At 39.6% G+C, this 15,128-nt stretch overlaps 1 protein-coding gene across 3 annotated transcripts in view; it reads right to left on the minus strand.

Annotated features, from left to right (window-relative positions):
* Nucleotides 1-3,359: 3,359 nt before the first annotated feature.
* mideasb (mitotic deacetylase associated SANT domain protein b) overlaps nt 3,360-15,128 on the minus strand; it is a 36,200-nt gene continuing 24,431 nt past the window's right edge. For all 3 annotated transcript variants that reach the window (XM_049597185.1, XM_049597186.1, XM_049597184.1), the window contains exons 9-13: nt 13,494-13,582; nt 12,551-12,694; nt 11,353-11,472; nt 8,573-8,772; nt 3,360-5,878 (exon numbers count right to left, since the gene is read on the minus strand). In XM_049597185.1, coding sequence (XP_049453142.1) covers nt 5,641-5,878; nt 8,573-8,772; nt 11,353-11,472; nt 12,551-12,694; nt 13,494-13,582 — 791 coding nt within the window. In that variant the 3' untranslated portion in view covers nt 3,360-5,640. The remainder of the gene's footprint in view (nt 5,879-8,572; nt 8,773-11,352; nt 11,473-12,550; nt 12,695-13,493; nt 13,583-15,128) is intronic.

Here is a 15,128-nt window from a genome sequence, read left to right on the forward strand (position 1 = left end):
ATAAAAACAACAAAATAAAATAATAAAAATAATATTTCCAACATTTATAAACAGCACAGTGTGGCAAAAAAGAGAGCAAAATCTCTTATAATACTACAATAAATTAACAAAATATAATAAGAATGATAAAATAATATTTGATATTGAAACATATAAAATATAATAATCAACTTAACCTTGAGAATAATGACCCACATTTAATAAGGCAAAACCCAGCATGTAAAATTAGGACTTATCCGAATATTAACTAAAATTCTGGCAACATAATATTGTTAAATGATAACATGACAAAATAAGAACATTGAATGACTGCTTGGCTCTATACGCACTAAATGCCAGGTATTCTTTTGGATCACCATTTTATGTATCATGTTGTTACATGGATTACGGTAAATTAATTATGTTGATCTGTTCTGTTGGACATCTATTGCACATCTGTCTGTCCTGGAGGAGGGGTCGCTCCTCAGTTGCTCTTCCTGAGGTTTCTACCATTTTCCCCCATTAAAGGGATTTTGTTAGGGGAGTTTTTCCTAATCTGCTGTGAGGGTCCAAAGGACAGAGGGATGTTGTATGCTGTAAATTGTGATTTGTGATATTGGGCTTTATAAATGAAATTGAATTAAATGAAAAAAGAGAACATTTATAGGGTCTATTATTGGGATGCTTTTCTGTCTGGCAACATCATATTTTGATTTAGAAATGTAATAAAATGGGTGCATAGCCATTGTAAGACTGTATGAATCAAATCACTGAAAGGTATGTGGACACCAGATAAAACCACTTAAGATGCACTTCACTGCAGTTATATCCCTAAATGGCCTCATGAATTTGCTTAAAAAACGGTAGGGATTAAATTAATTGGACTTCACTACATGTGATATATCAAACAATAGCCATCAGACAGTGATACAACACAGCTTTGACTCTCAGCTAGTGTCACAACAGCGCCCTCTTCTGCTATTTGCTGGTATTTGAGTGTCTGAACTTCTGGAACAATGCTGCCCCCATGTGCAGCTTCTTCACTGAGAGCACCATCAACACCACCATTACTTTGATTTTTGTAAAGAGTCTTGGTTTTCTGTTAGATAATGGAACAAATAAAAAAAACGACACACTCAAAGGCTTCATGAATATTTTAAAACTTTAATATACAGTGCTTCATAAATCATTACTAAAAACACAGGTGGTAAAAATCAAATCGAAACAAATAAGTTACACTGTAGTAAAAAGCACTTGAGATTCCTTTCTGTTTTTCATCATTAGTGTGAACCCCATATATGAAAATAGCATAGAAAGTATGCAAACATAGAATTTCATTCATATATATTTTTCTAATCTTTAGCTAAATAAACCTTTTGTCCCCTTAAAATTCCCTTAACCGACTGGATGAAACGAGGAGAGTTTACAGCTGTGTGTTTGTGTCGACGGCCTCCATTTCATCCATAATTCTGCTTTAAAAAAACTTTGAAAACCATTTTCGTGACGACAACCTTCCCCCTGCGAGAACCTCAAGACAAGCCTAAATAAAAAGGAAATATAAATTAACATACCAAACATGTGAACAGTCTGCAAAACCTTTTTTTTTTCATTGACTGGCGTACAGTTTAACATTTGACCTCTCACACACACTTTTAACAGTATGTACACACACGCGCGCACACACACACACACACACTCACACTCAGTCTGTGCATAGACCCAGGTTTAACTTGTGGAGTAACTGGTAATTGGAGCCATTTCTCCCCCAACTTCCCCACTGTGGTTTGTCCTTTAAAGGAAAATAACCCTTTAACCCATTTGTTGCTACAGCAACAGAAGCTGGCTCCGGGCCGAAGGGCTTAACGTCGAGATATGTAGAGATAGACAGATCAAAACATGCCGTTTCCATAGTCCAATTCAGTGCCTGCTATCAGCAACAAGGTAAACAGAAATAAAGTCAGCCATAGATACACATGTTAGAGTCAGACACAGGGAAATACTGAGCTCTGAATTCTTTCCTAACCACCACTATCTGCATTTGAAATTTTACTACATTTGCATATTTTTTCCAATTAAATTATTAAAGTTTTCCTAATGCATTTGTGAGCTGTGTCACGCTGCCCTTAAGTAAACTGCTGATCCACGTGGTCACAGTTTTAACAGAGCGTGCAAGTGTCACAATGATCTAAAACACAGTTTGAGACACATGAAGGAATCAATTCCCCTGATGTTTCTGGCATTACAAGTTTCAATTTAGAGCCACCAAATATCAGCAAACAGGGACTTAAGTGTGAAAATATAAGCGTCATAACAACATTTAGAATCCTGTAGAAAAACCTGTAAAATCTGAGATGAGTATGGTTTGTATAAAAGAATGCTCCTGTCTTTTTAATGCATGTTTGTTGATGACAATAAATTAATAATTTACAGTAATTTATTGCCATATTTATAGTCTACAGGAAGTGTTAAAAAAAAAAAGTCAAACTGAAATGTTGATAGGGGGTTCTAAACAGGAAAAGTATGCATCATGTCAGCATTCAAATTCAGTTAAATCCCTAAAAAATCTGTTAAGTTTGGCTCACAGTAAAGAATGCTTCTACTTGTAATGCATGTTTGGTGATAACAGCAAATAGTTTGCTGACATATTTACAGTTTACAGGACGTCAAAATCAAATTTAAATGTCCAAGGAGAGAGGATATATTACAGCTGCTGATATCGGGTTCTAAAAAGGAAAAGTATGTATCATGTCAGCATTTAAAATCTCTCATTAAAACCCTAAAAATCCGGGTTAGGTTTGGTTCACAGTAAAGAATGCTTCTACATCTCGTAATGCATGTTTGTTGCTGATGCTACATTATTTACTGATATATATTTGCTGTCTACAGGAGGACAAAAATATCAAGCTGAAATGTCTAAGTAGAAAGTGATGTCTGATTCTAAAAATAAAGTGCATGTCTTGTGTTGAATTTACGCAAAAAAAAAAAAAAATGCCTATCTCTGTTAATGCACACATGTTGATGACAGTAAATAACTTAGCAACATATTTATATTCTGCGGAAAGTGTAAAACAAAAGCTGAAATGTCTGAAAAACTGCATTGAGTTTAGTTTACCGTAACGTATGCTTCTACCTCTCTTAATACCTGTTTTTTATGGCAGTAAATTATTTACTGACATATTTACGGTCTACAGGAGGACAAAAACATCAAGCTGAAATGTCTGGTTCTAAAAATAAATTAAGTGTATGTCTTGTGTTTAATTTAAAATACCCTTCAATAAAGTTCCTTTACAGTAAAAAAAAAAAATCATATACTTGTGTTAATGCATGCATGTTGATGACAGTAAATAACTTAGCAACTATTTATAGTCTGTGGAAAGTGTAAAAAAAAAAAAGAAAGAAATGTCTGGAGACAGCATATATTGGAAAGGATGATGTCTGGTTCATAAAAGAAAGGCAGCAGTTGACGGTAGTAAATAATTTGATATATTAATAATTCGATATTTAACCGTGATATGTGGTTCTTATGTCGGCATTCAATTATCTCCCGTTAAAACCTAATTAATCTGGGTTAAGTTTAGTTTACAGTAAATAATGCACCTAATTCTCTTTATACCTGTTTGTAAATAACTCACAGAAAGTAAGTTAAAATCAACTAGTCTGTGGAGAGTGTAAAACAAAAGCTCTAGCTGAAATGTCTGAGTAAAGGGGATATGTTATAGGTGTTATTTGATTCTGGAAAAAAAAGGGAAAATGTGTCTTATGTCAACTTTCAAAATCTCCAGTTAAACCCTCAAGAACTGCATTAAATTTGGTTTACAGTAACGTATGCCTCTGCTTCTCCTAACACCTGTTTTTTGATGACAGTAAATAATTAAATGACATTTTACAGTTATCTGGTTCTAAAGAGGGAGGACAATGTAAAGTTTTTATATCCGCATTCAAAATCTCCTGTTTAAACCTGAATAATCTGGGTTTAGTTAAGTCTACAGTAAATAATGCACCTGTAAATGACTTACTGAAAATAATTTAAAAACAAGTCTGTGGAAAGTGTAAAACATAACTTCTAGCTGAAACGTCTCAGTAAGAAGGGGATATGTTATTGATTTTGATATCTGTGTCTCATGTCGATGTTCAAAACTTCCTGTTAAAACCTGAATAATCTGGGTGAAGCTTGGTTTACAGTAAACTTGATGTTTGTTTGTATCAGCAAATTATTCACTTTGGCTAAAATTTCTTGGTAGTAAACACGTCGTAAACATCGGTATCTGATTCCAAAATGTGTCTCCAGTTTGTTTGTACTGTTTGTTGTCTTTCCCACTTAGTTATGTGTATCTATGGAGACCTGCGGGTTTCAACAGTCTGAGTCAGTACCTCCTATCAGTTACAGGGTTGACAGCGAGGCATCCAGAGCAGCCAGTTGTAAGCATAACAGGGGAGGAGGGGCTCGGATGCTCTGGTAACAAGGGGTGGGGGTTGGGGTGGTTTCAACTTGTTCTATTGCACATACGTTTCTGCCTTTTCTTCATTTCTGGCTTCCAAAAAAAAAAAAAAAAAAATCTCACAGTTATAAACAGGCAGCAAGTAGCATTATTTTTGTTTTTGTTTAAATAAAAAAAAGGAAGAAAAAGAAAGCTATGGACAAGTACGGAAATTGCAGCCAAAACCAAGATATAATAATAATATTAATAATCATCAACAAGAATATTCACAGAAACAACAACCATAGATAGCGACACAGGCAGAAAAAGTAACGTTTACCTGTATATATATATTTATAAAAAACAAAAACAACAACAGTGTAAAATTGATTGTCATTTCAAGATAAAAAGCATCAAAACATCCAAGGCATCGACAGTGAGGAACGAACTGGGAACTATAAAAAGTGACGAGGGCTGAAGGGGGGGATTCACAGAACTAAAGCCCAAATGAACAACGCTCACAGAAAGAGAGGGAACCCACTTGGAGCACATCATGCGTCTGAGAAAGCTTTTGGCAGCCTTGAGTGCAGAAGAGCGGCGAAAACAAAGGCAACAGTTTGCACATGCCATCCATCAGTCTGTCCGTCGTAGAGTGGTGGAACCAACAGAACAGCACTACCCTGCGTTCGTTTGCTGCAATCTCCCAGCTGTCAGATTTCAGTGTCCACATCGCCAAAACTTCATCCAGTTGGGATGCAGCTGAAGCAAGCACGTGCTGCGGCTCATCAGGAGAAAAAAAGAGGGTCCAACGAGTTCCTCGCCCAGTCGAACGAAACAAGGCGAATCTCGAAGTGCTGAGGAAGGCCGCGGCCTGGCGTGGAGAGCAGGAGGGCGCCAAGAGAGGCGGCATGGCTTTGATTTGATCGAGCCCTGTGACCAAGAGAGGTAACTCTTGAAAAGCTTTTCAAGCAGAGTAAAGGGGGCGTGGTGAGCTCTGGAAAGCACATACGCACTCATCATCGACACACACACACACACTCAGTCCACACATTCACAAACACATACACGGGAGTAAATCTGTCCCTGAATGTGCCAAGCAACGGAAGTTTTGTTCCACAAAATGTACACAAAGTTCACAGGAGGGATTCCTCTTTCTTTCTTTTTTTGTTGAATTTTTGAATCTCCCGTCTCAGAGAGTGAAGCCACGCTGCGCGCTGCAGTCAGTGTGTGCGGCCTTTTTTTTTTACTGCCAGTCCTCATCGTCCTCGTCCTCACCGTCCGACGAGTCGTCATTGGTGCTGTCCCCGCCTACCTGCCGCGTCCCGTTCTGCTGCCGAGCAGCAAGAACAGCGGCGGCCTCAGCGGCTGCTTTTGCTGCCGCCCGTTCCTCGGCCTCCTTCTGTCGCAGAGCTGCGGCCTTCTTCTCCTGCTCGGCGTGGCTCTTCATGTGGGCGCTGCGGCTCTTCACCTTGTAGAAAATCCTGCAGGAAGAGAAGAAGGAGCTTATTGCTTGAAAAGGTGTATGTGACACTGCTGGCTTCATCAGGCTGGTGAAGTTGTAGGATTTTGTCATTCAGACATACCCTAAACATTCAATTAATAGCCCGGGCTATTATTTGCTTAAATCACTGAAATCAACAGGCCTATATTTGGGACACGCCTTTAATTTTGTTCAATTGTTTGAGTTATAGTTGAAGACAATCACATGTTTTCTTTATATCGTGCAGCCCTAATGAAAACTTCTCTGTTCTTTCACAGGCTGCTTCAATGACTGAAAACTTTTAAACTGTTGGAGAATTAATAATTAATTTATGACCACAGTGGGCGCACAGGAAGCTTTTCACGCTTCTCACTCTTTTCATCAGTTTAAAGATTTTTAGATGGGGAATTTTACTGCTTATTTTATGTCCAACAATGCACAGGCATAAAATGACAAGATGTTCCACTGGGACTCTCACATCATTCTTAACTGCTCACCAGATGTATCTAAAGCATTTTATTGGATAGCAGTTTACTCTAGGCAGTTGGCATGGAAGAAAATTTAATATATCAGGAAGGAGACGGCAGGTCTGATAATTACTGGGGTTATATCAGGTTGTTTTTTTGGTGCCCTGCACAACAAGGCCAAAAAAGAATAACATTTTTTACATACATGTGGTTCTCCACAGTCAGTTTGTTGAAGTATTTTCTGACAATTGAAGGATGTAACTATTACAAAGCTCTTAAAGAGAGGGCATACATTTTATCTGTTCTTGTATATTTAACCTTCGTGCTGCTGTGGATGTTAATCTGACAACATTCAGACTTGTGCCATGTTGGAAGAGTCAATTTTACACTACTTGGTCAGACATTTATGTTATGAGATTCATATCTGAAAGGAAAAAAGAGCAGCGCTGGTGGTAAAAAAATTTTTTAAAAAATTAAAAAGCAAAGGTACAAAGACTATAAAATAGCTGTAGTGAGTACAAAAAAAGGAGGCTTGACTGGGTGACTAATTTCAGAAGTCAAAAATCAGGTAATTTAGTATTCCAAAAGGTGGATAAAAAGCACAAAATATATGACCTGAAGAAACTAAGCGCCTCCTTCATTATGAAATGTCACAATGATATTCAGGTCTTAATTAGGTGCCAAGATGAGCAAAACAGTATGTGTGTTTCTGAAGGTAGGGCTGTATCCAACTCAGAATTATATCAGTCAATCAGTATCAATATTTGACTATTCATTCCTTTTTTTATTTCATTAAGTTTAAGACTCTTGAACAGGGTTCAATGGGACATTCACGTATTTTAGTAAACAAGCCAAGTTAGCCCTCTAATACATGCTGATTGCTGTATATTAAGCTACTGCGAGCTGTAAATTAACCACTTCTAAGCTGGCAGAATATAACGTTATCTTGGAGCCTGAGTGGGCAAATGCAGGTGCCTCAGACTCACACCGCTGTACCAGAGAGCAGCATGAAAGCGAGGAGTGTTCACTTTGCAGCTAAATCTGGGGGCCGAAAACATCCTGAGAAATACACTGACCGTCAGAAAAACAACAAATAAAAAATCATATTGCAATTGTTTTGACATGCTATGAGTTGCAATTTTACTAAGATGGTAATTTTTGCATTTTATTTTCACTGCTAAACTTGAAGAATCTCAGTTGGCTGAGTGGTCTTCGACTAATGAGTTGAATCTTTGACTCACTCCCTTGGTCTTTCTTCAAAAAGTCTGGTACAATATATGAAAAATGAAGTAATAAATGGCCATGTCAGAACGATGAATATCACAGCATGTGACACAGCAGTGGTCTTTAGTAGAGCTGCAACGTTAGTCGATTACTTGGGAACTGTTAAATTAATCACCAATGAATTTGAAAATCAAATATTCACTTGGGGTAATTTTTTGAGAAAGAATATAGGTCAAATTTCTCAGATTTTAGCTTCTTAAGTAACAATATTATCTGGTTTCTCTACTCCTGTATGACAGTAAATAGAATATCTTTGGGGTGTGGACAAAACAAGACATTTGAGGACGTCATCTTGAGCTCTGATCAACATTTTATAGACGAAACAGCCAATTGATTAATCGAGAAAATAATCTTCAGATTAATCAACAACGTAAATCATCTTTAGTTGCAGCCCTTATCTTTGGCTGCATGAAAAGTGCAGCCACATGATACCATGAGTGTAATTGTCTAATAAGCCCGGCTGAATTCCCTGTAAACATAAATCATCCGACTCTGGAGTGGTGAATTATCTATAACAGGCGCACATTGAGTGGGGTGAGTATTTAAAGGCTGAGTGAAGCTCTTGTCAAGTCACCAAGTAGAGTTGCATTGACGAGAGGCGCGATGTGCAGAATCTACTCTGTGTTTCAGTTGCTAGGACACAGTTGGCAATAACAGGCCCGGTGTTGCCAGAGGACGGGCTGTTATTTAATCAGAGCATGACAGGATGGTTTGATTCTTTCAAACACCACCAGACACTTGCCTCTATTTACCAACAGGGAATCCAAGTGGGCAATAGCAGCGGCAATATTTCCTGCAGAAATGTAGCATTTCAGATCGAGCTGGTTCACAGTGAGACCACTTATGTAACTGCTGCTGTCCGGCTTTGCATAAGTAAACAGAGCCGTGCCAACGTCTCCATCTCAGCAGCAGCAGTGACTGATGGGGTATTTCTGATCACTCACCTGCCGCATTTCTTGCAGGGGAACTCTCCCTCCTGACCAGCTGTGCCTTTGTTGCCCGTTGAAGGGCTGGTCCGGCGTGCATTGCCGTCGTAGCGGGATTTGGAGCTGGGAGGGGGTGGGTGAGGGGGGTGGATGACTCGAGACAGCGGCTGGTCCCTCGCCACGTCCTCCTGGCCTTTCATGATCAGGACGGTCCCGGGCTGCACACACACAGTAACATGTGAGAGGTGTCGTTAACATCAAAGACACAGTCACTTTGAGCAATTCGGAAAAAATAATGAGCTTGAAGCTGCTTTATGAGCTCCTTTAAAGTGGGATAATATTACAGTGCGCCAGCTAACACACACACACTGACACACAAAAACACACACGGCACTTTTCCCTACAGCTCATTACGTGCCCTAAACGCTGAAATGCAACATAAATAACGCAGATAAAGATTTCTTGTCGAGTCATTGTTTGCAGACAGACATAATGGGGTTACACAATCCAGAGAGATGGACATCAGCCAGGTTGTCGCCTCTCAAATATCCAGCAGGGGGCAGCAAATGCAACATCAGGTCACATAGCAGAAGACAGGAAGAGTTCAAAAGGACAAATGTGTCGAAGTCTGACGAGGCCAACTGAGGTTTCTAAGCAGGAACATGCAGAGGATGTTCCTGTATTAGCTTACAGTGTATCACCTGAACAGGCTTTTGTTTAAACCCATGTACATCTGAGTACGTATAGGTGTGAGTGTGTAGGTATGTGTGTGAATCTCTGTGTGTAACTATCAAATCCCTCATCATAGTTCATGTGCAAACAAATAATAATAGTACAGAATATTGGGGGGAAAAACTGATCACAGTACTTTCAATAATTTGAGAAATTACACTTCTGCATTAATAAGCAACAATATACAAAATGGTAATTATCTAACCAACACCGTACTAATTAATGCAACACTTACAACAATAACAGTAATCCCTCTGGAGTACTGACCTACTTCTGTGTTTATCATCATTGTATGTTTACACTTGAAAAAAGTAGTGGTTGTACTACATTCAAGGACATTTATCTTTTCACTAAAACGAATTATTTTTCAAACACAGTGCACTGGCTCTAGGAGTGTTGCATTATGGGCAGTTTGTTGGCATAAAGGAGCTCGGCTAGCATGTTTTAAAAGTGCTCAGGAAGCAAAGTTAAAGCTTTGTGCTGGTCAGAGTGATGGGTTTTGCTGCCACATAAACAGACTAGCAACCAAATGATTTGTCAAGCTGCCACTGACTGTCATGATGAGGAGTGTGAAAAAAGCGAAGTAGAAACATGTGAGCAGAGAGTGAAAATCATTTTGATCACTTTAACAACCTGATAGGAGCGTGTGTGTGAGAATGTGACTCATAAAAAGGATGAAGTGTTAGCTGCACATGACAAACACACAAGCTGTGTTTGGAAGCACATACCAACGTTCTGCCAACTACATGTTCAAACTGTATGTTCTGCATACTGCCCACTAAACGAATGGTGAGGAAGCTATTACCAACTGACTGTTCCTACTGGAGTATACTCGAGCAACATGACTGTATCACATGACTGACGGCTGGTCTGACCCAGCAAGCGCCTTCTGTGCGGAGTAGTGTTCTCCCTGTGTCAGCGTGGGTTTTCTCCAGGTACTCCCGCTTCCTCCCACAGTCCAAAGACATGCAGGTTAACTGGTGACTCTAAATTGTCCGTAGGTGTGAATGTGAGTGTGAATGGTTGTCTGTCTCTATGTGTCAGCCCTGTGATAGTCTGGTGACCTGTCCAGGGTGTACCCCGCCTCTCACCCAGTGTCAGCTGGGATAGGCTCCAGCTCCCTCTGAGACTCCCAACAGGATAAGTAGTTACAGAAAATTAATGAAATAAAAGGATGAATGACTTCATTCATTACGGCGTTACACATGTCCTTGCTTGAGTCGTCAGGTGAAAGGTCAGTTTTTCCATGGACTATAGTTCCTCTACAATGTCCAGCTACTGTCCTGGATTCAGAGGGTCACCTTTCAGCTAGTTCCTAAAGATGGCCACAGTTAAGTGTCCTTCTTATGAATAATGTCCTTAGGTATTAATCCCACAAACACAATCTGTGGGTGCCTTGGGATCTTGTAACCTAAAACTCTCTCAAGCGTCAGAATAAACCTGATCCAGGATGTTTGTAGTTTCATACACCATGTTCTCAATTTAATTTCATAGTTAGTATGAACCGTATGTTAGTGTGTGATTTCGAACACAGCTAAAGTATTTATGTTTCACTTTTATGAGAGAAAAGGCTTCAAGGATGAGGATGATCTTTTTAACTATCAGTATCTTGGGGAAACTTTCCCAACTGGACCAGTCTTAAGAGTTTTTCCCAATATAGGTGCTGGAAATGGGGAATAATCTTATATTTTGGGCCAACACAGTTAACAAGCAAACATGGAGAAAAGGACATTTTATTGCAATAGAAATATTTTTAAAAAAATTTAGAAGACACTGTCTAAAAAAACTAGGGCTGCACAATATGCAAAATCATATTGCGATTATTTTGACACATAATTCAATAGCAATATGAATCACATTATGGGAATGATAAATGACACTGGGAGTTGGTTAATTTTGGAAAGTACCAAACAGCAATGTTTTGGGTTATTGAATGAAATCATATCCTTTGATGCCATCTTTACGGGAAAAGTCTCTCCAAGGAGGATATCCATTCATCCTCTTATCTACTTCTATCATTTCTCTTCCTTTTCCCATGCACAACTGAGAATTAATTTCACACTTACATTCTCAGAGGACTGCAACGTGTGTGTCACCCTGGTGGGGCCGACATCCGGTTTCCTGTCAGCTGACCCTTCCCACTTCCTACTGTCCTCCTCCCTCTGTGGCTCTAACCTGTGAGAGCCCTGTGGGCCAGAGGAAGAAAAGTGTGAGACATAAACAGCAAGGTGTGACTTCTCTTTTAAAGTTCATTTTATAATGATTATTTATGTTTTTATTTTGTATTGTGATTTTAATGCATTTTCTTGTTCTGTAAAGCACTTTGAATTACTTTGTGTACGATTTGTGCTCTACAAATAAACTTGCCTTGCCTTGCCATAACGCTCTGTTGTGGATATACACTGACTATACATGCATGTAGCTTTGCACGGTCACTATCACAACCACCAAAGCTGCACATGGAATGTTTCGGTAGATAAAATTAATCTCTGCATCTACTATTAACGCTCTGAGCTGCAGCCGCTCACACACTTCATTTTAAGACCCAAGTGGTCAATGAAGATATTCTGAGCTGTGTTTATTTCTGAACTAACCCTCTGCAGTTTCACATCTAAATAAAACTCTGCTGTTTCATGTTTAATCAGATCACCCTGCGGTCCAACCGTCATTTTAACCAGATCAGTGTGACAGTTGCTGCTTAGTTGAGACAATGCTTCTGAAACACTTCTGCAGAAACTTAGAAACTGTTCTTAGTAAAATCATTTAAAACCAATACTCAAAATGTCCTATGGTTCTTTCTGGGGTGCAGCTGTGTTTTACAAGTTTGTTTTACTTCATATCAGAGTCTTGGTTTGTTATGTTTTAGCTTTTGTCTATACATCAATAACAACACATATCTGTTACTGAAGTAGAGATATTTAAGATATACTATGCATAAGTGTGTGGTGGTGTATTTATCTGCAGAGACTCTGCCCTCTGCCTGGATTTATAGGTACAGGTATACCTTGAAACTGGCATATCGCTGCAACCCTTCATGCAGCAGAGCTTTATAAAAATGCAGCTACCAGGTGCCAGACTGTTAGCAGCATGCATCCAAGAGAAAGCTACAAGAATTGCAGACACAGTGCCAAAAAATGGAAATTTAACAAGCTAAAACACCAATCTGCGGTTGGCTTTCACTTTCACTTTTGCTATTGACACAGTCTACAAACACTGACCAACAATTCCCGCAGAGTCTACCTTCAAACATGGCGTGTCACTAACCTTGTGGTCTGTCTCCTCCTCAACAGTCTTGTTCTCCAGAGGTTCCGTCTCGCCGTAGATCAGCGTCCCGTTGCGGCCGATCTTGACGTGTTTCTTGTAGGTGTAGTAAAACTCCACACACTGCGCCACTGACTTTGTAGTCACCTGTGACCCAAACACACACACTCTTTTTAATGGACGTTTAACTTCCTTCTCATTTTTAAATGTCATCGCATGTTATTAAGCACATAAGCTCTTTTTTAAGGACTTTTTTGGCCTTTATTTGATCATAAGGCAGACAGAGAAGGGGGCAACGTGCAGCCAAGGACCGTGGGTCAGATTCAAACCTGGGGTTCTGCAATAAGGACTCAGCCTTTTTTACACGGGCACACGCTCTCCCACGTGACCTATGGGGTGCCCAAGAAGGTAATTTCTGAATGCATTTTGGAGCTGCTAAGCAGAAAAAAAACACAGTCATGACAGGAAAGAGAAACCTCAGCTTCTGCTCTTTTTGTTTCCTTTTTACCCCTGACAAAAATCTCCTTCTTTAGATAATGCAATTGTTTTGAGAAGCTTCACTGCAGCAAAGACAACACAACAAAAGCCTGAATCAAATTTAAAAGCCTTCAGTCTGATGGTGTGGCCAATGAAAACTGTAAAAATCTCAAACTGACATAATTTGGCCTCGCGCTTGAATCGGTTTAGACAAGAAAATCAAATAGTTTCCAGTCTTGAGGAAAAGCCATAATTGACTGCGACACTGTAAATAATTAAACAAGGAGGAAACATTGTTTCACAATGACTGTACTTCCTTTCCCTCGCCCACCCATTGTCAGGGAAAATATTGTGTGCACACATTATATTGTCTTTCAGAAGGTTTATCAGCCCACAGCTACTGTGAGGCCTGGAGACCAGAGTGGAGACTTTTTATTTTCCTGCTCTTGTGCCTTAAACCACAACATACCTGCTTCTGCACCATGAAGAAGTCCTTCTTATACGCAGCGATGCCTTTGTTGAACTGGCGTCTCTCAGCTGTGGACCAGCTGTCTGATCCTGAGAGACAGAGACATTTAAAAACACTCAACAACTATCTCCTTCCAGACTACACACTGAATGTGTGCAGATCCTGACAAGTTCAATCCCACCCCCCACCCTAAAACCACACGACACACACACACACACACACACACACACACACACACACACACACACACACACACACACTCAAATCGCTCGATAAACAATGGCTCTCCTGTCTTCTGCTTGGGATTAACCACATGCTGTAAACCCCCCTACTCCCCTCCTTCCCTCATCGTGTTGACCCTGACAATCCTCCACAGTCACCCACTACCCCCACCCACAACAACCCTCACACTCTCACTAGTGCAGCTGCCACTGCTCTGAGTCAAGGCCTTAGAAAGTCAATGTTAGATGGTTTAAAGAAAGAAGGTTGTTGACAGCGGTGGAATTTAACTCATTTAACTAAGTTCATTTTACTCAAAAACTGTACCTAAAGAAACAGTTCACCCCGAGATCATAAAAACATATTTTTCCTCTTACCTGTAGTGCTGTTTATCAGTCTAGGTTGTTATGGTGTGAGCTGCTGAGTGTTGCAAATGTCAGCTGAAGAGTTGTCTGCTCTGTCTCCTCTCTTGTGGTTTGAAGAACTCAACAGCATTGTCTCTTTCCAGAAGTCGTGACCCACTTACCCAAGATAATCTACAGACCTTGTTGTGAGCAGTTTTATGTAGGAACAATTTTCTCTCTACTGAGCTACAACTGCCAACTGAATCACTGCGCAGAAGGAAGTGTGCATCTACTGCTAGCTCACCTAGCACCACTGAGCTAGCTAATATTACAGCTCAGGCTCTCGTCTCTGAGTACATGCGTGCTTCCTTCTGCATGGTGATACTGTTGGCGAGTGTGGATATCAAACTGCTCACAAGGTCTGTGGATTATCTTGAGTAACTGGGTCATGATTTCTGAAAAGAGACATTGCTGTTGAGTTTTTCAAATGTATTTTTTGGCACTTTCAGCACCACAAGCTGAGTGCCATCTAGTTCCATTATATCAGAGAGAAGGCAGACATCTCTACAGCTGATATGTCCAACACTCGGTGAAAGCAATCTAAACTGATAAGTAGCACTACAGGTTTGATTTTGGGTTGAGCTGCCTCTTTAACCTAAATAAACGCTTTAAAACCCTCTTTCATCAGATGGAAGATGCATCATCACAAAGCTGAGAACAGGGCTGTTTTACTGAGACCATGAAAAGTTAACTCTTTAGATATATGACATCTTTATAAGAGAGCTATACAACAAACATATGATGATCTCATAGAATATGATGTATTGCCGTTGATTAAACTACCCAACTGTATGTAAAGGAGATAAGATTATCACAACCTTAAACACCTACAGCAGTAATATTAATCCCAAAGCATCATCATATATAATAGTAAAACACTAACAGGGAACATTTTACTCCACAATGAGTACTTTACTTTTCATAGTTTAAGTACATTTTGCTGATAAATTTACTTATATACTCTTACTTAAGTAAGGTTTTGAATGCAGCCCTTTTACCTGTAGTGGAGTAT

Source organism: Epinephelus fuscoguttatus, linkage group LG14 (genome assembly GCF_011397635.1).
Source record: "Epinephelus fuscoguttatus linkage group LG14, E.fuscoguttatus.final_Chr_v1".
In the NCBI taxonomy this organism is placed as follows: domain Eukaryota; kingdom Metazoa; phylum Chordata; class Actinopteri; order Perciformes; family Serranidae; genus Epinephelus; species Epinephelus fuscoguttatus.